The 22,929-nt window shown below is 37.1% G+C and overlaps 13 protein-coding genes across 13 annotated transcripts; 7 read left to right on the top strand and 6 right to left on the bottom strand.

Annotated features, from left to right (window-relative positions):
• Positions 1-50: 50 nt before the first annotated feature.
• On the top strand, positions 51-1,268 carry C9374_005043 (uncharacterized protein; the record flags this gene model as incomplete). The annotated part of the gene is made up of 1 exon (XM_044694750.1): positions 51-1,268. One exon carries the CDS (start codon positions 51-53, stop codon positions 1,266-1,268), a length of 1,218 nt encoding a protein of 405 aa, XP_044548142.1.
• A 309-nt stretch (positions 1,269-1,577) lies between these two features.
• Positions 1,578-2,087, bottom strand: C9374_005042 (uncharacterized protein; the record flags this gene model as incomplete). Its single annotated transcript, XM_044694749.1, has 1 exon — positions 1,578-2,087. The coding sequence occupies one exon, from the start codon at positions 2,085-2,087 to the stop codon at positions 1,578-1,580; it is 510 nt and encodes a 169-aa protein (XP_044548141.1).
• Positions 2,088-2,279: 192 nt separating this feature from the next.
• C9374_005041 (uncharacterized protein) lies at positions 2,280-2,915 on the bottom strand (the record flags this gene model as incomplete). The annotated part of the gene is made up of 1 exon (XM_044694748.1): positions 2,280-2,915. One exon carries the CDS (start codon positions 2,913-2,915, stop codon positions 2,280-2,282), a length of 636 nt encoding a protein of 211 aa, XP_044548140.1.
• A 114-nt stretch (positions 2,916-3,029) lies between these two features.
• C9374_005040 (uncharacterized protein) lies at positions 3,030-3,383 on the bottom strand (the record flags this gene model as incomplete). The annotated part of the gene is made up of 1 exon (XM_044694747.1): positions 3,030-3,383. The coding sequence occupies one exon, from the start codon at positions 3,381-3,383 to the stop codon at positions 3,030-3,032; it is 354 nt and encodes a 117-aa protein (XP_044548139.1).
• Positions 3,384-3,943: 560 nt separating this feature from the next.
• Positions 3,944-7,037, bottom strand: C9374_005039 (uncharacterized protein; the record flags this gene model as incomplete). Its single annotated transcript, XM_044694745.1, has 2 exons — positions 3,944-6,599; positions 6,670-7,037. 2 exons carry the CDS (start codon positions 7,035-7,037, stop codon positions 3,944-3,946), a joined length of 3,024 nt encoding a protein of 1,007 aa, XP_044548138.1.
• Positions 7,038-7,793: 756 nt separating this feature from the next.
• Positions 7,794-9,380, top strand: C9374_005038 (uncharacterized protein; the record flags this gene model as incomplete). Its single annotated transcript, XM_044694744.1, has 2 exons — positions 7,794-9,127; positions 9,170-9,380. The coding sequence occupies 2 exons, from the start codon at positions 7,794-7,796 to the stop codon at positions 9,378-9,380; spliced, it is 1,545 nt and encodes a 514-aa protein (XP_044548137.1).
• Positions 9,381-9,553: 173 nt separating this feature from the next.
• C9374_005037 (uncharacterized protein) lies at positions 9,554-11,197 on the top strand (the record flags this gene model as incomplete). The annotated part of the gene is made up of 1 exon (XM_044694743.1): positions 9,554-11,197. The coding sequence occupies one exon, from the start codon at positions 9,554-9,556 to the stop codon at positions 11,195-11,197; it is 1,644 nt and encodes a 547-aa protein (XP_044548136.1).
• Positions 11,198-11,256: 59 nt separating this feature from the next.
• On the top strand, positions 11,257-13,657 carry C9374_005036 (uncharacterized protein; the record flags this gene model as incomplete). The annotated part of the gene is made up of 2 exons (XM_044694742.1): positions 11,257-13,188; positions 13,232-13,657. 2 exons carry the CDS (start codon positions 11,257-11,259, stop codon positions 13,655-13,657), a joined length of 2,358 nt encoding a protein of 785 aa, XP_044548135.1.
• A 2-nt stretch (positions 13,658-13,659) lies between these two features.
• Positions 13,660-14,922, bottom strand: C9374_005035 (uncharacterized protein; the record flags this gene model as incomplete). The annotated part of the gene is made up of 1 exon (XM_044694741.1): positions 13,660-14,922. One exon carries the CDS (start codon positions 14,920-14,922, stop codon positions 13,660-13,662), a length of 1,263 nt encoding a protein of 420 aa, XP_044548134.1.
• A 232-nt stretch (positions 14,923-15,154) lies between these two features.
• On the bottom strand, positions 15,155-17,692 carry C9374_005034 (uncharacterized protein; the record flags this gene model as incomplete). Its single annotated transcript, XM_044694740.1, has 2 exons — positions 15,155-17,181; positions 17,236-17,692. The coding sequence occupies 2 exons, from the start codon at positions 17,690-17,692 to the stop codon at positions 15,155-15,157; spliced, it is 2,484 nt and encodes an 827-aa protein (XP_044548133.1).
• Positions 17,693-18,867: 1,175 nt separating this feature from the next.
• On the top strand, positions 18,868-19,785 carry C9374_005033 (uncharacterized protein; the record flags this gene model as incomplete). The annotated part of the gene is made up of 1 exon (XM_044694739.1): positions 18,868-19,785. The coding sequence occupies one exon, from the start codon at positions 18,868-18,870 to the stop codon at positions 19,783-19,785; it is 918 nt and encodes a 305-aa protein (XP_044548132.1).
• A 106-nt stretch (positions 19,786-19,891) lies between these two features.
• On the top strand, positions 19,892-21,345 carry C9374_005032 (uncharacterized protein; the record flags this gene model as incomplete). The annotated part of the gene is made up of 4 exons (XM_044694738.1): positions 19,892-20,362; positions 20,418-20,583; positions 20,674-20,760; positions 20,813-21,345. 4 exons carry the CDS (start codon positions 19,892-19,894, stop codon positions 21,343-21,345), a joined length of 1,257 nt encoding a protein of 418 aa, XP_044548131.1.
• Positions 21,346-21,551: 206 nt separating this feature from the next.
• C9374_005031 (uncharacterized protein) lies at positions 21,552-22,888 on the top strand (the record flags this gene model as incomplete). Its single annotated transcript, XM_044694737.1, has 2 exons — positions 21,552-21,857; positions 21,914-22,888. The coding sequence occupies 2 exons, from the start codon at positions 21,552-21,554 to the stop codon at positions 22,886-22,888; spliced, it is 1,281 nt and encodes a 426-aa protein (XP_044548130.1).
• Between the last annotated feature and the right edge of the window lie 41 nt (positions 22,889-22,929).

Raw genomic sequence — 22,929 nt, 5'->3', positions numbered from 1 at the left:
AGATTGCTTTTGGTCGAAGCGAGGAGGCTTTGACTCTTCTGTTAGAAAAAATGTTGAGTACTGCTACAACACAAACATCATCCACGGCTCAGCAATATTGCTCCGATAATGAAGAGTTGGAGAGAGCTCTTGTGAACGGAAATGAAGCCTTTTCTCGAAAGGACTATGAATCAGCTCTACAATTTTATGAAAAGGCTCTCATCATTTATAATGAACATGTAAATAATCATCAGGGAGCTGCTCCTATTGCTAGTCCTTCTTTTGTGGCAACAACATTATCATCGATTGTGTATTACAAAGTGGGTTTGGCTTATTTCTATTTGGAACGATCGGAAGAAGCTATTCCATTCTTTGAGAAGGCTATTGATCATGATCCAAATGGATACGCAAATGCTTGTACAATGTTGTTCAATCTGTTATGGAAAATTAATAGCTGTGTTCAAGCTATTATTACTGTTCATGATTTTCTAAATCGATTTCCAAAGAAAGAACAAGCCATTCAACCAATTTTAAACAATTTGAAAAATTCTAAATATTGGTATATGGACCCAAGAATCCGAATTGTGAAATTGACAGAAGATAATTATTGTGTGCAAGCTGTTGATGATATTCCAGTGGAAGAGGTGATTAAAATTTTTGATGAAAGCGGCCAGAGAGATGAAGTTAAGGGCGTGACGATAGTGAAAGATTCTCTTCTATGTACAGATCAATTTATTACTGGAACCTGTACAAGCGATGAAGAAACAATGGTCACAATAGGTATTACCATCAAACATTTAATTCAAAATTTTAAGAAATTTCAAAATGTGCTTAGAGGATTGCACCCAAGAAAGATTGAACAAGCACCTACAAAGTTTGTGGAGGGATGGAAGACTTTCTTTTTTGAGCAGTTGCAACTAGTAAAGCAAAATCTTGGGGTGAAAGAGGAATTTGAAGGTCTTACACTCGAGGAAATCGAACATTTAGAGAGCGATCCACAAAGACTAGAGGAAGTTTTGAGAATGACCATGGTTATCAAATTGAACGGCTTTGTAGGTGGAGTGTACGGCCTGGCATGCATGTTTAATCATTCATGCGAAGAGAATTGTGAAAAGGTTGATGAAAAGATTGTAACCACTAAGAACATCAAAAAGGGAGACTATTTGTGTCTAAACTATATGGGCTTTGATGACACATTAGCAAATAGAAGAAAATACCTGTTAGAACACTTTGCCTTTGAGTGTGAGTGTCCACGATGCAAAGAGAAATTATGGCTGGAGAATCCTTAATTGCTGACCCTGAGGATGACATCATGGAAGATGAAGAAGAGATTGTGGTGACAGAGCACGATGTTCAATAAATGGTTTTCACATGTTCGTGGCTATCGATGCAAGAGTGTATGGGTATGCTTTATTGAGCTGGGAGTTTGTTTCATAGACGAACAGCATATCTTTCGAGCAAGTCATCATTTCTGGAGTGCTTTTATGATGGTCAGGCAACGGTAGTTTACATATGACCAGGTCCATGTTGAACCTGAATTGACCAGGTCTAGGTGTTTAAGTAATCACAAATATTGTGTGAACTCTTAGATTAAATAATTATTTCAAAAAGAAGGTGAGAAAATGAATTGGATTTTCTAAATCATTCCAATCAGAATTTGTAAAATTAAATGTAATATCCAATAACTTGGGACAAGTAGACTCTAACTTGACAGCAAACTCAATCCAAATTGGAGTCGATTTGTATTTACCACCTCCTTTTGCATCTGGTTCTCTGTTAAATCGTTTCAACACTTGAACATTGTTTTCTTTAAGAGAAAGAGACAGAGGCAATGGACCACAATAGGGTTTAAACGTTTTATCTTTTTCCGAATAGCAAAATACGGTATCTATGGTTTTCATGTCTTGTTTAGTCATGATTGATAAGCCGAGAGAATAATAGTTAATGTATTTACAATCGGAAAAGGACTTTTCTTCACAGGATGGAGCGCTGGATGAGTTTGTTGGAGAGAGTGATTCAATGAAAAATTTGAAAGCAGGATCAGTGATCGTAACGTTGTTTTGAAGCAGATACAGAATATCAATGTTGCATGTTGTTGATAAAGACATTTTTTATAAATTGAAAAAGAAAATTAAAAGAAATTCTTTGTATTTACGTATTCATTACTGAGATATTTTCGAACAAACAGTTCAAACTCTAATCGTTAGTGGGTCCAATCATTGGTCCTGTTCAAAAATGTTAATTGTTGAGGCAGTTGTGTGAAAGATACGATGCAAGACCTGTTCGGTTGATGGCCTTGTTTACAAACCACCACTCAGTTTGTCTACATCAGGTAATCTTTCAACAGTGTATTGTCTGTTGCGAATGTACATGAGTGGCACTCCAGGAATTTTTCTTAATCTTTTTTTTAAATCCTTGTCACAAGTGCCTACCACATAAACTGGGTTAGCGCTCACTCTATTCACAATACAGTCATCCGCATAGCAACCTTTGTGAGTGCATTTCAATCGAACAAATCGAGGATCTTTGGCAGCTCTCAAAGCTACTTTAAATTTTGTACCTAATTTTTCCAACTCCGCAATGACACAATCTGTAATGCAAGGAATGCACTTGGCATAGAGACAATCCATGCTGGCTTTTACAATATCTAATTTGTTCTGAATCGAGAAGTTGATAAAGTTGGTATCAAGTAAAATTCTATATGGAGGCCCGAGAGCTTCGTTGTGGGAGAAAAACATACTACTGGCCTCCTTTGGTTTGTGAGTTACCATTGGTTTAATTTTGCTTTGTTCTTTTTTCAAAATCTCCTTCTTGACTTCCTTCTTGATAGTCGTTGCCTTGTTCCATGTTTTATTCTTTTCAATGGTTCTAGTAGAAATTAACTTTTTTCGAAGCTTGGCTCCGACACTTATTTTCTTGTTCTTTTGGATGGCCATTGTCCGATGATGGATTATACGATGAAAATATAAATACTTGAAAATTTGATGATTCACAACTCTGTTCGGAATGAAATCGTTTGATGTTCGAATTTTTTTTTGAAATGAAATTTTTTATTTGTTCCGTTTTTCAGCTGATGAAGAAGAGGACCGAGCTCGTTTTCTTGTCTTTTCAATTCGATTCGACTTTCTTCGATCTGGTTCCATGGTAGTTGTTGGTTTTCTGGGTCGACCTCTTCCTCGTTTTGGTTGACTTTCTTTCATAAGAAGCTCAAAACGATAAGATTCTGTAGTATAGCATATAAACTTGTTGGAACGAAACGTATTATCAACCTTCCAACACAGTTCTGAAGGTGAAGAGCAGGGTTCCTTCTCATCAACGTCGGTTGGCATCTCGTCGATGGATATTGCACAGATTTCTTCGTTTTCTGAATTTTTCTTAAAGATGCCAATATTATTTTGTTTCATTGAGGTTATTACTGATTCATAATCTAAGGATAGTAACGTTGAAAATGTTGTTTGAAATGAATGGTCCGATATCTTTTCATTGGAGGGTATAGTCACAGGGATATTTGAACAATGATATTGGAAATACAATGGCACTATCCACTCAAGAATGGATGATCGGTTGCTCCAGAATATGGTACAAGGCTTTGTGATTGGTTGTGAAAGGCACAATGTATCTGGTGGTCAAAAGGATGCATGGCGTGTTGTTTGTTTTTAAATGATGTATCTGTGCTCCTCTCTCCTCTCCAATGAGTTTTAATGTCATCAAGATCATCTCTCCTTAAAAACAAGTAATTTCAAATACCTTTTGAGGAAATGAGTTTTATCCCAAAGTTCTTTTTGTTGCACTACGTAGTTCGATTCATCTCTAATGAGCAGAAAGAGATCACCTTGGCATGTGACTTTTGACATGTTTTATTGTATGAGGAGCTTGTAGTCATACCTGCCCCACATCTCTATGGATTCAGAAAGATATTTATGACACGAATTTGAGCTCCAATAAATGTTTATTCCTAAACCAATTACCAAGTAAAGGTCTCTTTATGTAAATGGAATCGAATTCCATTTCTTTCGTTGCAATCCCACACAGCGTTCGAAACACTTGTAATCAATTGCTCGGGACCACACACCAAAACACCGACATATTCAAGTTGCCCTTCTTGACATCCATACTGTTCTTTCAATTGTTTCTTTACCATTTCTAGAAATTCTTTGGGATTGGCTCTACAATAGTGAATTCTTGGATCATGTTTTTCCAAATCTTTGGGTTTTCTAGAGACATAAATATGAGGATGGAAATGTTTACCTCCATCTCGTGTCAAAGCTGGGAACAATTCAATCATTTCTTCAGATCGAATCGACCATGAATAATAAACTCGTTTGGTAGCAGTATTGGAATACTTTTCCAACAAATCAGAATAGATGGCATTCACAGGTGTCACTCCAATTCCTCCTGCAATTAAAACTATGGTCTTGTATTGGAAGAGTGGAACTGATAAATTACCATAGGCACCTTCCACTCGACAGAATTTGATTAGTTTGGATTCGTTGGCTGGTAAATTCCTTCTCAATTCTGCTTGTTCTTTTGCAACTTTTGCAACTTTGAGAGACCATCCAGAGTTGAAGTTACGAATGTGAACTGTGAATTCTAATTCCTTCTGTTTGGAAGAACTTTCGATGGTCTTACAACTGCTGACTGTTGCTGGATGGTGTTGATAGAGAGACACTCCTGGAATGTACAAAAAGATGAAATGTCCATGGGAAGGATTGCTGCCAAATGTCAAGAAGGGTTTCCTCATTGTAATGGTGGTTACTTCTGCATGCTCGTTATATTGCATGCTCACAAGTTGAGTTGGAACTCCAAAGCCAAACACAACTCTTAATAGCACATCAAATAAATAAAAAGCAATCGACAGTCCCATGTATGGTAATAAATTAATATATCCTGAACCATGAATTACTGAAAATATCACAACTAGAATCGAAAGAATAATATGAGAAATCAAGAAGACTTCCCACAACTTTCTACGAATGGCAGGGAAAGTCATTAACCACAAGCAACTCATAAAGAACCATGCAATAATTCCCAAAATAGGATAAGAAGGACTCGCTAAAGAAACCAAATAAGTGTCTGACCCATAGTAATAACCAACCATTGCAACTCCATGAGCAGTGACATACCACCATTGAAGTATTCCAAGCCATCGATGGAATTTAATGGCTCGATCGAAAGAAACACCAAATAACACCTGGAGCACTGAATATCTCGTGACTGGGAACAAAATAAGACCAAAATTAAAAACGCAAACGGAGGCAAAGGCCTTTCCTGCAGGTGCAACAGAGCTACCTATAAATCCATAAATAAACCAAACGATGATAAGAATCCAGTAACAAGAAATGACAATTAATTCGCCTACTGTCAAATCCAGAGCAACGTTTGTGAAATATTGACCTAAATATTTCACAGTGACCAATTTGGTAAATCTTCTGTACAAGATTAAATCGAAAAAGAGATTTGGATTCACTCGAGGTGCTACTACGGACAATAAGAAACCACAAATCACTAACGCACCACATATAATTCCTGTCACAATCAAATGCCATCGATAAACATTCGCACCACTTAAATCACCCACAACCAAAGATCCCAAATCTGAATTTGTTGAATTACTTCCACAAGTGGCCAATGAACTTCCAGGAGGAGGTGAAGTCTGAGTCAAAGCAGGACTTGACATGAAGTTAATCATCACATTCTTATCACGATAGGAGTGTGGAGAGTTGAGAGAGGTTCCTGACTTACTCACAGCCCATGAACAAGGAATTTGTGCATTAGTGAAGGTATGATCTGCAGTGTCCTTAGTGTCGGCGAGACGAGTCCATTTAAGATGCACTTCGTATCGACCATTCACTTGACGAATTCCTCCATTCTTCATGATTATGTTTTGTTTGGCATCAACCGTTGGGGCTTGTAAATTTCCTTGCATGTACGCATCAATAATGACAGGATTACCCTGAGTATCTATATAACCAAATATAGTATCTGCTGTTTGCATGCCACTTGAAGGTGCATGATTGAATGCAACAGAGGCGTAGCCATAAATTCCTGTGGCCACCATGGCAAATTCCAAGATATCACCACCAGTACCTGGATTTGTTAATCTCTTCCAATACAAGGTTAAGGAATCTCCAGTGCCATAAGTTCCCATGACCTGAGCATTTGCAGAGGGATAATCAGAAGGATTGACAAACTGAGTCATGATACTTTGAGCATAGGTAGAGGGCAATGAACAATTGGATGAGTTTCCATGTTGTCCAATCACAGGTGGTTGTGGTAATTGTCCATATTCCCCAGTTGCAAATCCAGTGGCCAAGAAGTTTGCAGTTACAGCAGATCCTTGACTAGTGTGTTCAACCATGGACGTTGAGGTTCGATGATAGGCCCATGACAATCGAATGTTTGCATTGGGAAATGTATAATCGAGAGTGTCGTTGGTCTTGACAAAGCGAGTCCATTTCAAACTTGTTTCTCGAACTCCATTCACAATTCGTGAACCTCCATTTCGTTGAATAAAGTCATCGCTTGCATCTGCTTTTGGAGGATTTGGTTCATTGGTCATCCATGCATCGACAATTGTTGGCTCACCATTGGCTGTAACATAACCAAACATGGTATCTCCTCTATAGTTGTGAGTGTTCAGAACAGGTTGGTTATTTTGATACACAAAGGATTTGATTCATAGATACTCACCTCATAGGATCTGAAGTAATTCCAAAACATAATCCAATATATCCAGTAATTCCAGTGACAGTCACTCCAAATTCTAAAATAGCATCATTGATATTCGAACTCTTTTCATTCCTTAATAATTTCCAATAGAGTTTGAAAGCCGTACTGATTTGTCTGAAATTTGCTGCTGGGTAATCAGCGGGATTAACATATGGAGTGAGAATACTTTGGGAATAGGTAATGTTGGCAGGAGAGACCATGCATGCCTCTCGAGAGGAGAGTACGAGCAACATGGATAACATTCCGCATGTGATCAAGTAACATACAAGTTTCGTCATGGATCTGGGTCCATCCAACGTTGGACATGTATGAAGAGAAGGCTTGGTCATTCTTCTTCGGGGATGATGATGATGATTAAATAATTGTTGAAATATGAAATGTTTGGACAGAGCTCTCTCAACAGCGCTGAGTTTCAAGTTGGGGGAATTGGTTGTTGAGGATGAGATCTTGTCGTTTTTTGTTTGGTGATGTTTATTATCAAACCACTGGTTTGTGTTGTCCGAACATGAAACACAAACTTCAGGACCAAGTGAAGGTGCGAGAAGAAGATCGAGACAAGATTGTGATCGAATTTATGGGTCATCTTCTTTGCTTCAAGACGATGATTATCCGATTGGTAGCAGTGTTTCGTTTTTGGCGTTTTTCGGCGAAGAACGATGATGATTCGTTGTAGCGTATGACATTTGCATGTTTATTGATTATGTGCACTTTTAAAAGAAGGTTGGTTTCAACTGTTACTGTATGAAAACGACATGTTTTATGCATAACCGGGATGTGTGACGAAGGTTGTGTTTCTCTCTCTGAACTCGTAGTTTCATAATCATCCAACGTTTTAGAACCAGTTCCTTTCACTATTTACAGTTTTTGAGGTATTAAATTGGGTTTGAAAAAGGGAAGGCACAAAAACTTTAGCGTACTTGAAAATTGTAATGTTATTCAAAGTTCAAAATCGCTTCAGTAAGGAATAACAATTTATTTCGTTCATGCAAAGCGCTCAAGAACATCAAATCTTCTGACTTTGAACATGTCACCTGCTCTAATGAAGTCGTGAAAGACTCTTCGTGATACTTTCAATCACAAGAAAAATGAAAAAACATCTATCTACTGTTTATCGGAAAGACAGCATGCTGAAAAGCTTTTGCTTTCATCCATCATTGATCAATGCTTCGTATTCGTTCGCACGATTATTTAGAAGTGAATTATCTCAAACAAGGACGGAACGCAGAGGAGCCAATAATAATGAAATTTCATCATCCGCAACAATTATTCCGAATATTGAGACTTTGAGAGTTAAAAATTTAATAATTGGTGCTGGTGTTGTGGGAGTTGCTTGTGGAGCAAGATTGTCAATGGAGAACACTAAGAAGCATGAATTTAATGATGATTGTATCCACACATTGGTGGTAGAGAGAAATGAGCATATTGGGCAAGAAATTTCTTCGAGAAACAGTGAAGTTATTCACGCTGGGCTATATTACGAAAGCCAAAGTTTAAAAACTAAATTATGTGTTTTGGGAAATTCTTTAATTTATTCATTCTGTGAAAGAATGCAAGTGCCACATGCAAGAATTGGAAAGTGGATTGTGGCAAATTCTCAACACTTGGATCAAGTTCAATATTTGCAAAATATGAAGCAAAAAACGGATCAAATCATTGATCAATATCATGCACAAGTTAAAAAGTTGCAGTTTCTATCTTCAAAAGAAATTCGAACAAAAGAACCAATCTTATCGTGCGATGTTGTACTCTTTTCTGAAAGTACTGGCATAATTGATACACACACGTTTATGTCTAGATTGTCTGACATTATTGTAAATAACGGTGGACAAGTTGTCACCAATACCAAAGTTAACAGAATTTATAGAAACTCATTTGACGAATATTTAGTGGAAGCGAATTGTTTGAACAGAGACGGAACCATTGATAGGGTGAATATTATTACTGAAACGATTGTAAACAGCGCTGGATTAGATTGTGAAAGAATCACTCAACTAGCATATTCTGAATTTATGGGAGAACATTCAATATTGCCTGAACATTATCATTTGCATTATTTCAAAGGACATTACTTTAAGAACAACAATAGGACATTCAAAGTTAATCGCCTGATTTATCCAGTGCCTCCCGACAGCAAAGGTTTATCTCATGGATTAGGAATTCATGCAACCCTTGATTTGGATGGAAACTTAAAGTTTGGTCCAGATTCAGACTACATTGGAAAAGCCAGAACTCTTTTTCCAGAGCAATATTTACCTTCCAATGTAATTGAGCGAGACACGCTTTCTACTTTGTTATATCCTCACTACAAGATTGAAAGCACCATTACCAGTCAAAAGCGTGAAATATTCTATCAATCTATATCAAAATATTTAAATGGAATAGATAAGGAGAATTTACAACCAGATTATGTTGGTATTCGGTAAGTTGTGCCCCTCGGTCTTCTTTACTATTCGAGTTTCAGCCCAAAGCTCCAAAAACCAGGTGACAAGTTTAAGGATTTTATCATTGAACCACTGGGAGCTATTCTGCCCGATAAGACAGAGGGATCTCTAGCGTCTCGTTTCATCTCATTGTGTGGTATTGAATCACCAGGACTGACATCGAGTTTGGCAATTGCAAACTATGTTGCAAATGATCTATTGAACTATTCTTCCAAGTGTAATTTCAAATAACAGAGTAAGGCTGAATCCGTTTTCATGGTTGATGTCTTTTCGTGATTTGCTCATTCACGTTTAATGGCATCATCTCACTTGACCTGTCATCGTCTCTTTGTCCACAGCTAGACATGAAAGTTCATTTTCAGATTTAACAGACTCATTCCCAAAATCAAAAAAATAAGTTCATCATGATTTCAATCGATAGCACTGTCCCGTCTATCTCCACCATCGCTACCATCGGAACTACGGAATGTAATTTGCTTCAGCTTCCTGTTGAAGTTTGGATGCATATTTTCAGCTTCCTTGAATTTGAAAACGTCAAAAAGACATCTCTAAAGATCAGTGCAGAGCTTGCTGATCATTTCCTGAATGATGAAAATGAATTATTCTATCGCCTTTTCTGCTATTTCGAGCTGAAACAAGATTTACAGGAGTGTTTGGATACCATTCTCAATAGACACATTTACAACGAGGACCGTAACCCATATTTTAGGCGTGGTCAAACGATGACAAAACTTTCGTTTTCTAGTCATCCCAAATCTATGAGTCAGCTCCGCTCTATGTTAAGGAAAAAGGTGGAACGCATCAATAATTTATTTCCTGAGTTATATCAGCAAATGGAAGAGCAAGTGACGCAAGCTCTTAAGAAAACCTATTTCGGAGGAATACAAATTGAAGTAGAAAGCATTGAGAATGGTAACAGCCAGATGGACGTTGTTAATCAAAAGATAGCAGCCAAGAATTTTACTTTGAAATCAAAACGAAGAATTCCAAAATGGAAGACTATTTGCACTCATCTTTTTGAAAATCATCATTACCGAAATGCGTCTCATTATTTGCAAATATTAGCCAATATGCTGCGTCAATGTAGTCGACGAAGTGTCACCTATCGTAGCCTTAGACGAGAACACTTTTACTCGGAGAGAACAGATATCATTAGAAAAACTCTTCACGCTTTAAAACTCTTACAACCACGAGAGCGGCATGAGCTCATGTTCAAAACATACACCTTTACTCCAAAATTCCAATATCGACGTCAGCCGTATAGCCACAATCTCAAATCTGGGCTTTTTCACACCTTTGTTTTTAATACGTACTCATTACTCACTTTGTATGTGAGAATCGAAAGAAGTGAATTTGTGGAAGCGTGTTCCGAATTTATTTTATACTTTTTGAGTGAATGTGAAAATCAAAATCCAGACATCCTCATTGAGCAATTAATCCCAAACAACTGCGCTCTAATGTTCTTAATGAGAATTCGAAATGAGAAATTTGAGCCTACTGTCTTAACAATTTTGCGTAATTATGCCAAAACCATTCGACAAGCACCCAAATCATTGCTATTTCGAATTTTTACATGTGCACTAAAGTTCAATGTGCCAATGGCTTATATTCGTGAGCTCTTTGAGCAGAAAATCATTACCAAGGAATTACTGTCCATGGATCCTCCACCCACAAGAAAAAAACTCAACATTTTTCAGTATGCCATGACTTCGGCTTCTAGATGGGTGTATTACGACTCTCAATATTATTATTACTCGGATGTATTTAACCTCATTATTAGCACCTTAGACGGAAAGCCAATTCCAAAGTCACTTCTTGATGACCACAAGGACGAAGGTAAAAATGATCCCAAAAAGCTTCGTGGGCTCGTCATGCGACCCAAAAGCAAAGTGTGTTGCGCGTTGTTGGAAACCATTTCTTCCTTTAAAACATACAACGAACATGCAACACGATTTCATCAACATTTGCAAAGATATTTTAAAGAAGAGGATCCCTTTTATTGGGACGAGTGTGTTGCTTTTGAAAGACCAAAGTTTGGCAACATTTAACAAGAGTATCAGAGTGCGTTTTTTTATGCACACTAAAGAAGTATTGTTCAAATAAAAAAATGTCTTGTGATGATGGTTTGGACTGGAAGAAGTTTATAACTTCTCAATTTCAAAGCATTTGCACGGATGACAAATTACCTTTCAACGAGTTAGATCCAGCGTATCATAAATTAATTTCTTTTAAAAACGAAAGCTCGAAACAAGAAGACTTGTCGGAACAAGAATTATTGACCTCCATAGAAGGTTGGTTTGATTCCCAACTCTTCTCAAAGAAACAGATTTTATCAGCATGTAATTTACAACATCATCATGATCAATTAAATTTACGACTAATTGATCATTCCGAAGGAGAAAATCAAGAAAAGCTGCTACAGGACATGATTTACGAAACTGTAATTATTCAATATTTGAATCCTTTATTTCAAAGGTTGCATCAATATGTAGAAAATAATTATTCCAAAGAGCAGATGAAGAATCTTCTACTTGGTCCATTATCTCGATTTCTAGAGCTTTCATTAGATACTTCAGATTCAAGATTGTTATTTGAAAATATTATTGATTTACACTATTCACCAAATAGAGAAGACAAATTATTAGCATTTTTGATTTGCATTCCATGGTTGGAAACTGGAATGAGAGACGCTTTGTTTCTGTACGATTGTTCAACCTCAATTGATAAGGTGAAAGAAAGCTTGTTGAATAGACTCGCTACTTTCAGTGACATGCTAGGAAGTGAGGATCTAATAGCAATTTATGGAGAAAATGCTGCATTTATTTTGAAATTGTGCTATGGAAGTCAAAACACTTTAAATTTAAGAAACGTTTCAATGCACGGGTTTATATCCTCTCATAATTTTGAGCCATACCACACATCTTTCCTATTATTTTTAATGAGTCACTTAGGATTCATTAGGACCAAATATTATGAGTCCACTCTTTCACACTTTAACGAAAAGCAAAAAGGAAAATTGTTACTACGACTGCAAGAGAGGAAAATAAGTTCAACCCTTCAAGAAAAGGACAGACACACTCTTGGACTTTTTGAGCAATCAATTTCCGTTCTGGAAATTCCACATGAAGTGTCAACGGTTCTCTCCTCTGTTTTGCCTTTAGAACTGGATTTCTTGCAAAGAATGAAGTCTGTCGTTCCGCTGATATCCAAGAACGAGTGGAAGTTAGTAATCGAAAGTTATGTAAAATATCAGCAAGGTACTTCTCAATTTAACATTTATGCCACCCTTTCAAGAATATTTCCAATTTTTGAGGCATTTCTTCGTAGATTATTTGTGTTTTGTAACATTGTTAGCGAGGATAATTATGACTTGCGATTTAGAATGCTACAAGTGGAACGAGCTAGATCTCTTGTGATATTTGACACCATATTGAGCAACAACCCAAACGACTATTACAACATTGAGGAAAACAAACTCTTCAGGGAGCTGGCCGATAATGAAATTCATTGTCTTTATGATTTATTCAAATGGCCTCATGGAGTCAAAATTAGAACATTTATGGCACATGGATGTATTCATTGGGATTGGATTCCTAAACACTATCTAGACAGGCTAATGATGTTGATGATTCATCTCGTTCACAAGTATTCTCAACCACAGAAATCAATATCAAACACTGTGAATACTTGTAGTCAATTTATTGAAAGTTATTCTCCTTGCTTTCACCCTCAGAAACTGCTGAAAGATGATATCTTTAGAGCATGTGGTCATTTACAACAAGTCGAGTGTCTTGGAGAATCTCAAGATTTTTGCGAAATGATACAATATTTTGGCCCAACGGAGGTAGCCAAAAACGAAGCCATTGTTAATAAGCACATGGATGAAAAATTGAATACCTTAATTGGTAATGTCAAGCAGTGCTTCTTTGAATGCAGGCAAATCAATTATGAACACAAGAACAGCGCTGTCTCCTCAATAATTATTCATGTGTTGGAAAATTTTGTGCGATTCGATATTGAAGAAATATCAGAGAAAGAAGTAAGTAATGATATCAGAATCCTCTTAGAGTTTTTCTTGTTAGTTTAAGTTGTTATTGCTTGCACGTCGAATGGCCCAAGAAATATCTGCCTGTCTTCAGTATTTGAGTAGTTCCATCCTTTCGAAATGGAAAAAAATACGGCAGCTGAATGTCACTCAAAAAACAACATTAAGAAGTATTGTTGAGTCGTTGGATCGGCTGCGAACAGCATGCGAATTTTGCTTGTTCATTCAAGTAGGTGTATTACAAAGGAGTTCGAATGTGAGCCCTTTTATAGCTGGGTGTGACAGATTTTTATCTCAATTAACTGCTGCTTTAACAAAAAGCCAAATCGCAAAGTGTTACGAAATAATGTTGGCGTTTACTTTTACTGTGGATGAGATCGAACAATTTGGTTCTGAAATTTCGCTTATTCATCTCAAAAACAAAACTTTGATCAAAAGCTTGTATCACAAGCAAAAATTGTAAGATCAATGAACTCCTTTAAGCTCTTTAATGTACTCCAAAATTTCTGCTTGATGGTTGGGGCTCAATAATTTGAAAGAATCTCTAAACTTTTGATATTGTGAATCATTCTTGAATTTTCCATTTACCATATTTTGCTTTAACCAGGGTTTAAGGTTTGCATAATATTTTGCATACTGCTCAGCGGTCATGTCTTCATTTTCTTCCTCCTCGCTTTCCTCTTCGCTTTCATCTTCCTTGGTTGTATTCTCCTCTTGTTGTTCTTGTTCTTCTTCCTTGTCAGTGACTGGTTCTTCTTCTTCCTCAGTCGCTTCATCAGAAATGTAGATGGACTCGGTTTGTTTTTTAATTGGCTTTTTCTGTTCTTCTTGCTTTATCTTGGATCTCGTTTTAATAGCCTCTGTTTTGACTGCTTGCTTTCTTGTAGTTGGTGCTGATGTGGAGGTGGTTTTCAAAGTGGTTTGTCTTGTAACAATCTTTTTTTTTGGTGTTACTTCTGGAGAAATGATATCTCTTTCATCTTCAGAATTACTTGCCACAGAGTCATCATGTTCACTGTCACTCGAAAGCTGTGATGTCTCAAGTGTTGTTGAGGTCTGACTAGTTGCTGCAGTCTTTGTTACAGAGGTAGAAATTGGACTTGTTAATTTTTGTTTCTTACTGCCAGGCGTGGATTCAACAGTCTTTCTCTTCTTGGGAGTTTCATAATCCATCATGTTCGAAGGAGATGCATCTTTCTCATTTCTATGATTCATTACATTCTCTTTTTCAGGAGATAACCACAAGGATACCTCCATGTATTGATCTTTTAATTTCAATCCATTCCTTCTCACACAATCCAGCTTGACATAAATAACTTGTTCATCATTAAAGATGTCAGAACATTTTAGATGTGAATTCCATAACCCCATTTCAATTCCTCTTTCATTATAAATACGAGAAATAGTAAAGAATGTTGTGTCTTCAAAGGGTGTACTATCATCGGAACGTTCATAAAAAACCATTTGATATTGTTTACATATTGTTTGTTTGATGTCATTCAATGATGCTTGTTCCGAAACAATACATCTCAAATTCCTAGGATTTGATAATTGAAGTGATGATGATCTATTACTATTGTCTAAATGTAGCTTCCTGTAGAATGGATTAACTTTCTCAAGAAGAGAAATGCTCAATGATGAATTCAAGTCCGTGGTCGATGGAGACGGAACCGAAAGCGAAAAACCATCGACAATCACTCTAACATTTAGTCGCAAATGTTTTTGCATTTTTTATGGCGCACTTTTGTTTTTTCACAAGCCATGCAGTGCTGGTCGATTGAATATCAATTAATTTGAATGTCAAATTTGGTTTTGTAATTTATTGTCTCTACAAGTAGAAAAGTATAGGATCCTAACAAAAATTATGTCGTCAATCACAAAGTGTGAGCAAAACACGACAAGGTCAAAAATTCGCACAAATGGCAATAATTAATACATTACAAAGTTGTCTGGTACTCGGTTAATAGAAGATCGGTCTACAATCTTCCTCTTCACACATAAGGCTAGAATTTTGGAAGTGATTAATGAGGGCTGTCTTTCCTTGAATTCTGGCATATGTGATGTCACAGACTTTTTCACTATTAAACTTTTCCCATTTCTTGTTGTTGAACCTCTCAACAAATGGAATGATCTGCTTTGGATCAATAAAATTAATGAAAGCATAACCAACGTTACACTTATTCTTAAAGTCAATTGGAAGGTAAAAGAAGTCATAGGATGTCTTAAACTCGGTGTCAACAGTCTCTAAAAGCATCTTTTGAGTATACTTGTTTGGTATATTCTTGACCATGAGAGTAGTTCTTTTGTCAATACCACATCTGACCTTTTCCAAATCAAGTTTAAACTGCTCCTTTTCTTCAGCACTAATTGCTCTAGGACGTCTAGTCTTGATTCCAGGATGAAGAAGGGTATCATTCTTGGGTGGAGATGATAAATGCACGTCCATGTTTGGAGTGGTTGGAAGTGATGTGGAAGTAGTAATCTCTATAGCATCAGGAGTACCTAGAGTAGTAGGACTGTCATTTGAGCCAGAGTCAGAGGATCTGTTTCTTAATCCGCCAGGTCTAGAATATTCAATCTTGATTTTCTTTCCTTTGAGCTCGGTTTTGTTTAGCTGTTTCATTGCTCTCTCAGCGTCTCTGGTGTCATAAAATTCAATGAACTTGTGGAATTTCTTGTTGGGAGTTTCTCTTATTTCCTTAACATCACCTCCAAATTGAGTGAAAATTGTTTTCAGTTCTTCATTTGTAATGGATGGATCTAAATTGAAAACAACCAAAGTTTCTTGATTGAGTTGTTCCTTTTCTGGAGGGTTTTCTTTTGGAATAGAGTAATGAATATCAATTTTTCTCTTCTTGATGAGCTTTGACTGCAAGTTCTTTTTGGCTTGTTTTGCATGTCTAATATCGAAATATGTAATCATGACGAATCCACGATGCTTACACGATGTATACATTTGTCTGATTGGGCCAAAACTTTCGAAAAGCTGCCTAAGTTCTTGGTCATCAACATTACTGGAAATGTTTCTAACAAAGAGAGTTCTTGAAGGATATTCTCCTGGATGTTTGTGACCTTTACCCTCTCCCTCGCTGCTATCGGTTGAGTCTCCAGTTGGAGAGACAATATCTGTTTGATTGGCATAATTAGCTTGATTAAAATTAGTGGAAATTTGGATGTTAGAAGTGTTTGGGCCTGAAAATGATCCAAATGAATTTGAATATTTGTGACTATAATTAGTTGGTGGCATAACCTTGTATCCAACAGAAGATCCAGAGTAATCTGCATTTCCGTCCAAATATCCATGATACGAGTGGCCAATGAGAGGGCTACTTTGTGATGGAGACAATTCTAATTGTCCAACTACATATTGTTCTTCTCCAAATCCATTGTAGGATCCATTATTTTGAGGATACCATCCAGTATGTCCAATGTCGAAGGCGTCTGTTTCATCATCCTCCAATAACTTCATAAAATTTCGATCCAAATCGCCATCAGTTTTTGAGTAGGTACTTGAAAATGCAGGAATTGGGGGCATGCTGTTACTTCTTCCACCATGAAGCAAGGCACGAGTTTGATGAGGAACTTTTCCTGAAGAAAATTCAAAATGACGTGGAGAGTTGTTTGGAGAAATGCCTGGAGAAATTGGAATCATTCCACCAGCACCAACGCCACCATAAGATGTTGGCTGATCCATACTGCTTACATGATCACCTGCCGATCCAAAAAGTGTTTTCTGATTATTCATCATCATATTTTGGTTAGAATAGCCAGCGAAAGCAGGCTTGATATTTTGTTGCCTTGCAGAGTTGTTATTGGGGGTAGTGTTAGGCCCAAGAAGAGGACTTCCAACAAATCCATGATTTGGGTCATGGAATGGGCTTGATGGAACAAGAGCAGGAGATTGGGGATTGTATCTGTTACCACCGTTTGAAATGTTTTGATTATATACAGTATTGGTAGTGTTGACATCAAGTCTTGGAGACAACTCTAAGTGATATTTAAATAAGATTGCTTTGAAGGAAATATCAGATAAAAACTTACTAGGTAAATGACCTCCGATAGGAGGAAAACCATTCGAATTTCCTCGTTGTCGCGAGAACGACCCATCAAAAGTAAAATCTCTCTGGCGTATTTGATCCGAATCCAAAGAAAGCGATTGTTGATGATGGTGAGTACCATTACCAAATGGTAGTTTACTTGGAGAGGTACTGGTTGAGATTAAATTGTCAGAGTTGTTGAGGGACATGTTCATCATGGATAAGGATAACTGAGGAATATCTTTTGTGTCACCAAGAAGAGGAGATCCTGTATGTGTTGGGCTGTTCAAAAAGGAATAAGTCAACAATGGAGATGTTGGTACGGTGTGGTCCATAAGAGATGAACCGTTTCTGAAAAGTTGATTTGTGTTTGTTGGTGCTGTTGATTGACTGTTGTTGGTCATTGACATATTGTTGTTCGTTTTGCCAATGTTGCCGTTACTAGCTTCGTTGAGTAACATAGTAGTATTTGCTTGATCAAATGTCATTGATAAGACTAACAAGATGATGTATGTACAAACAAGGATGATCAGGTTGATACTATTCGTTGATGATGATCAATCGGTGAAGGCAAGGGTTATCTTTGCTTCCAGGATAGTTTTACAATACAACAACCAATGACCTGTTTTGTTGTTCGAGCGTTAATTTGGTGATCAACTCAGGATGGTAAATTTCAAATAACGTTCAATGCTGCACAAAACGGAAAATATAATCATCAACTGATGATTCCAAAATTATCTGCGCAGAGATAGCGTGTGCACGTATTGTTGTTGTTATTCCTCAATCTTCAGACCTTCAAACCGCAATTTGTTTTAGTCTTACAACACTTATGATTCGGAATAGGGAAGCAACAACAATGAAAAGAGTGTGTTGATCTTATTGTTGCTAACTACCGCAAGAAGTTGTTGTTTGTTATTTGTTGCCTGTCAAAAACTACACACTCCGCAAAGAAAACTGGTTATCAAGACAAGAGTATTGCAACGAGTGGTAGAGGTTCCTGTTGTGTGGTTGGTGATGTGAATATTTTTTGGCTGATGATGATTTGACGAAGGAGCGAGAGATTGAAGAGCAATCACTGGCAATGTTCACTTGCGTGTTTTTGCTCAAAGTTTCCAAGTTGAGCCTTTTTGTCAGTTCCAATCTGTGGAATTTTTTTTGGCGGTTATATTTGGTACTTTTTGAAAATCACCTGCTGAAAAATGTTCGTACGCGACGAGCAGAGGCTCTTATTCTCTCGCCAGTCAACTTGTGGAAACATGATCATCTGAATAAAACATTATTACTGATAATGGAGACAAGAATTGTTGGAGAAGTCCTGTTTATGATGAATGAATATATTTGGGCTTATCAGGATTTGGAAATTCAATTTGAATGGTTTCCGAGTGGCATCTTTGCTGAAATTACCTTGCTTGATGATAACGATTGCCACTCATAGAATATTGCAATGTTTGGACGAAATTCTTTTTTGTTGCTACTCTTTATTTAAAACAAACAACTACACTTGATATTGGCTCCGACGTTCCAATTTTCATTTACGATACAGTTATAGAATAATAAGGAAACAAAAATTATCATCAAAATTATTCCTTCATTGATTACAACTTAATAATAATTTTTCGATTTATATAATTTAAAAATGGGATTAAAGGACGTATTCAAAGACATGAAACGAAATGTCAAGTCAATTGACAGCACAATTGATAGGACAGATCAAGAATTGGATCATGTGGCAAGAGTACTCGATAATGCTGAAGAGTTAATTGATCAAATCAAAGAGACAGTGTCGCACTCTGACCAGCTTATGAATAAGATGGAAGGATTACTGGATCACTCTGACTCGTTAATGCATCGAGTAGAGACTACTGTCATGAGCGATGAAAAGTTCACAATAATATTTCAAGCAATATTACTGCTAATACTTTTAGCTTCAATGTGGATTTTACAAATGGTCTATGGTTCAATGTTTGACCATGGTGTTGGGTTAATCACATTTCTAGGAGCGTTTGCATTGCGTGTTTCTCAAGCTATCGTTTTTCTAATCATCTTTAGATTGATTATTGAGTGTGGAAGATATATTTTGTTTCAAAAGATAGAGTTCAAAGAAACAGAAAAGAAGAGAGTTGTAAACGGAACGGAGGAGATTGTCACTCGAACCTATGAGCTGGTGCCATCCCTAGCCCCAATGAATTCATCAACAGCTGCCGCTGCTAACACTGCTACTGCTGCCACTACAACTGCACATGTTGCAACGAACGCGATTGCTTCAGCTTCATCCAACAACGACCAACAAGATACAAACATTTCGACTCCTCCAATTCAACCTTCTCATCTCATCAGAAGGGAATCCATTGAACAAAACGGTCACGACCCACATAACAACAGTAACGGTATAACAACACCAAAGGCACCCAGTGGAAGCTCTCTCTCTTCCTATTCTTCTCTTGTAGATTCTGCAAGATCATTCCCAAAAGAGCCATCCGCGAACATGAATGATAGAGGGCTGGCAAGAGATACTGTTGGTCTACCTCCTGCATCTTCGAAAACCCAACTGTGAGTTCGCCATTCAAATGTACAAAATACAAACGAGCAGACGAAATAATTTGACTGTTTGGTTGGCGAAGATTCCAATTTTACAAAGAAAAAAGAAAAAAAATACCATCATGCTTTCAACCATTACTTTTTCGACTGATAAAGGATCTTATTCATTCCCCAAAGATGCTTTCGTTCAACATGTACATAAACAATTTTTGCAAGAAAAAAAGAGTTTCTTGCTCATCCCCATCCCAAACACAAATGATTTTGTTCCGGCAGACGTTGTGAAACAGATCGCTACTGAATCGGACGATATGCAAAAACAACTAGATATTGTATTGCAAACAATTCCCGATCACAATGAAAGCTTGAAAGACTTTCATTACACTTTTACGAGCATGCCTGAAAAGCCTGATGATCAATTGTTTGAACAAGATCCGTCTGCTTACATCAACGCTCTGGAATTACTGAGCGATGATAAGCCTGGTTTGTTTGTGAATGACATTGATGGTGGCAAATTTCATTTTGTTTCACAACGACACTACGATGCACTTGGAGATTTTGTAATGAAATATGTCCAGGACGAATTGTTGATCAATGTAGGTTTGTGTGTTTGTTTGATTGTTCAAAAAAACAAAACATGAAAAATCAAAGAGATGTAAATTGGATGAGTATTGGTTACCATTAGAGTCTAATCTTTCTCATGACCAAATGGTGAACATTTTTATGAGCAAGGATGCCCTTACCAATCCAAACAAATTGATGGTGTTGATTCAAGGATCTGGAGCTGTTCGACCTGGACAATGGGCTCGTGCTTTGTGTAAGTAATTGAATAGGTGCATATTTCCAATAATTTGATTAATTGATCTGACTGTTGCGTGATCGATCATGCGAACGAATGAAATGACAGGCATGAACGATTCTTTGAAAACAGGAACTCAATACAATTATATTGTTCAAGCAATGAAAGAAGGTTATGGAGTCATTGTTCTCAATCGTAAGTAGTGGATTTGTAAATGATACTGACCTGCTGAATATGAACGAATCAGCAAACCAAAATCATTATATTCCTCCACATATGGACGATCCTATCAAGTACAAGAAGGAAGGATATCTTAATAGAAATAAGCCTGAGCCATTAGCAAAGACTGCCAAGCAACCAATTCTCCATAATCAATCTCCACCTGACCATACTGTATATGTTTGGGATAACTTTATTCAAAAAGCAGCCGCTAAGGATATTGTTATTGTCGCCCACTCTGCTGGCGGTTGGTGTACAATGGAATTACTCAAACAACGTACTCAAGCCACTCTTTCTAAGGTTAGGGGTATTGCCTTTACCGATTCTGTTCATTCTGTGTATTCTTCTGATCCTAAACCAGTCCGAGATTTCATTGTTGATCATGCTGTTAATTGGGTTACAAGTGACAAACCATGTGACATGGTCGTGAGTAGAAAAAGAACAGGATCAGCGTGTGAATGTCGTAGTGCTGGACATATGAAACACGAGCATACTTCTGAGTTTTGTAGAGAAGCAGTCTTCCCGTTCCTACAAGCAAAAATTCAACAAAATAGCCATTAATGACGTTTGATCATCAATCTTTTGTATGTATTCAAACACTTATTATTCAATTAGAATTTATGTTCGTTACTTCCTTTTTATCATAAATTGACAAAGCTCACAGTTCCTTTTGGTTTTCATATTTGGAAATTTCCCTTTTAATTCGAATTCTCTTAACATAATCTTAGTTGTCTATTAATAATACACCAAAGAAAACAATTTAAATCATGACGGACCATCACCAATTGATTGTGGAGTTGCTCCATGTCAATTTTTTCAACGAACATCTCAAGAAGAGTCAACGACGATTAAAGTGTGAAGTTGAATTACTTCAACAATCCGAAGGACAACAAGTAGTAATTTCTGAAGAACATTTCTGTTCACGAATCAAGCTACCACGAACCAAAGACATTAGCTCGTGCATGCTTGATTCAATATTCAGGTTCAACCTTGATGAGAAACCTCGTTCACACTCACATTTTAGATTCAAAGCATTATTTAAAACAAAGAACGTATTCCTTCTTTCAAGAGAGGTAAGTTTGTGAACATTAAGGAGGCAAGTTTGGCATCATGTTCTTCACGCTACCAGAGAATATTCGGAAAATGTTTCATGGATATCCCATCATGTGTTTCAGAATCTCCAATGATCCTCTCCATCCCAATTACAGGGATGGATATCAGTGATGACCACACACCGACATGTCCTGATGTTGTTACAAGATTATCATTTTCTAAAAAACCAATATTTCCCAATACTACTGTTCCTTCCATTGGAACTCTTTTTCTACAAGTACAGCTGAAAACCATCAAAGAAGCAACTTGTTCAGTACGTGACAACGAACTCTATGACTGCCCTTCTCGACAACACATGGATGAAGAAAGTGGAATATCCTTTTGCTTACCCAGCATATATGGAGGAATGGTAAAAGATTTTTCTTCGTTTGGCTTAATTTCAAAAAGCACCTTATTATTTGATAATACTCAAGCACTTAATTTGGGAGAAGGAGAACTTGATGTTTTTAAATTTCATGTCTTTACGGGATGCAGGTTTGAATTTTCTTCCACCTTTGTGGAGAGAAGAAGACGACAAGATCATGCAAGTCTTGTGGTTGATTTGGGTGATAATTACTCCCTTGTGTCTCCCAGTGAGAATTTTTCTGAAATTTTCAAATGTTTTGCAAACAGACTCTTAATACCTTTGGATCATGACTTATTTAAGGAAAAGAAGTTTAGGAGAGCAACTATCGATCAGTGGAGTTTCAAAAACATGTCCTCTTTGAGCCATAATGTCATTCATGTATCAATTTTATCACTTGAACCCAATACGGAATCTGCCTCATTGGTTATTTTAGAACATGTCACCACTTTACGTTGCAATGAACATTCCCAGAATCAGGAAAAACATTGTCCTCAAATACTTCTGGATGTTGCTGAATCCATGGACTTCCAATCCGATGAAAGCATGTTTGTGCATTTAAACCCTGGCCAAAGAAACTTAAATCGGCTGAGCTCTTCTTCCAGTGATCATTTCAAAATTGCTCTCATATCGTGTGTGACGCCTTAACAGCTTTCACATCGTTGTTGACCGTCAAAACGAGGCCAACA

The sequence above is a fragment of the Naegleria lovaniensis genome (assembly GCF_003324165.1).
Source record: "Naegleria lovaniensis strain ATCC 30569 chromosome Unknown tig023, whole genome shotgun sequence".
Classification (NCBI taxonomy): domain Eukaryota; phylum Heterolobosea; class Eutetramitea; order Acrasida; family Naegleriidae; genus Naegleria; species Naegleria lovaniensis.
The sequence above is the reverse complement of the archived record's forward strand: the minus strand, read 5'-3'. Positions and strand labels throughout refer to the sequence as shown.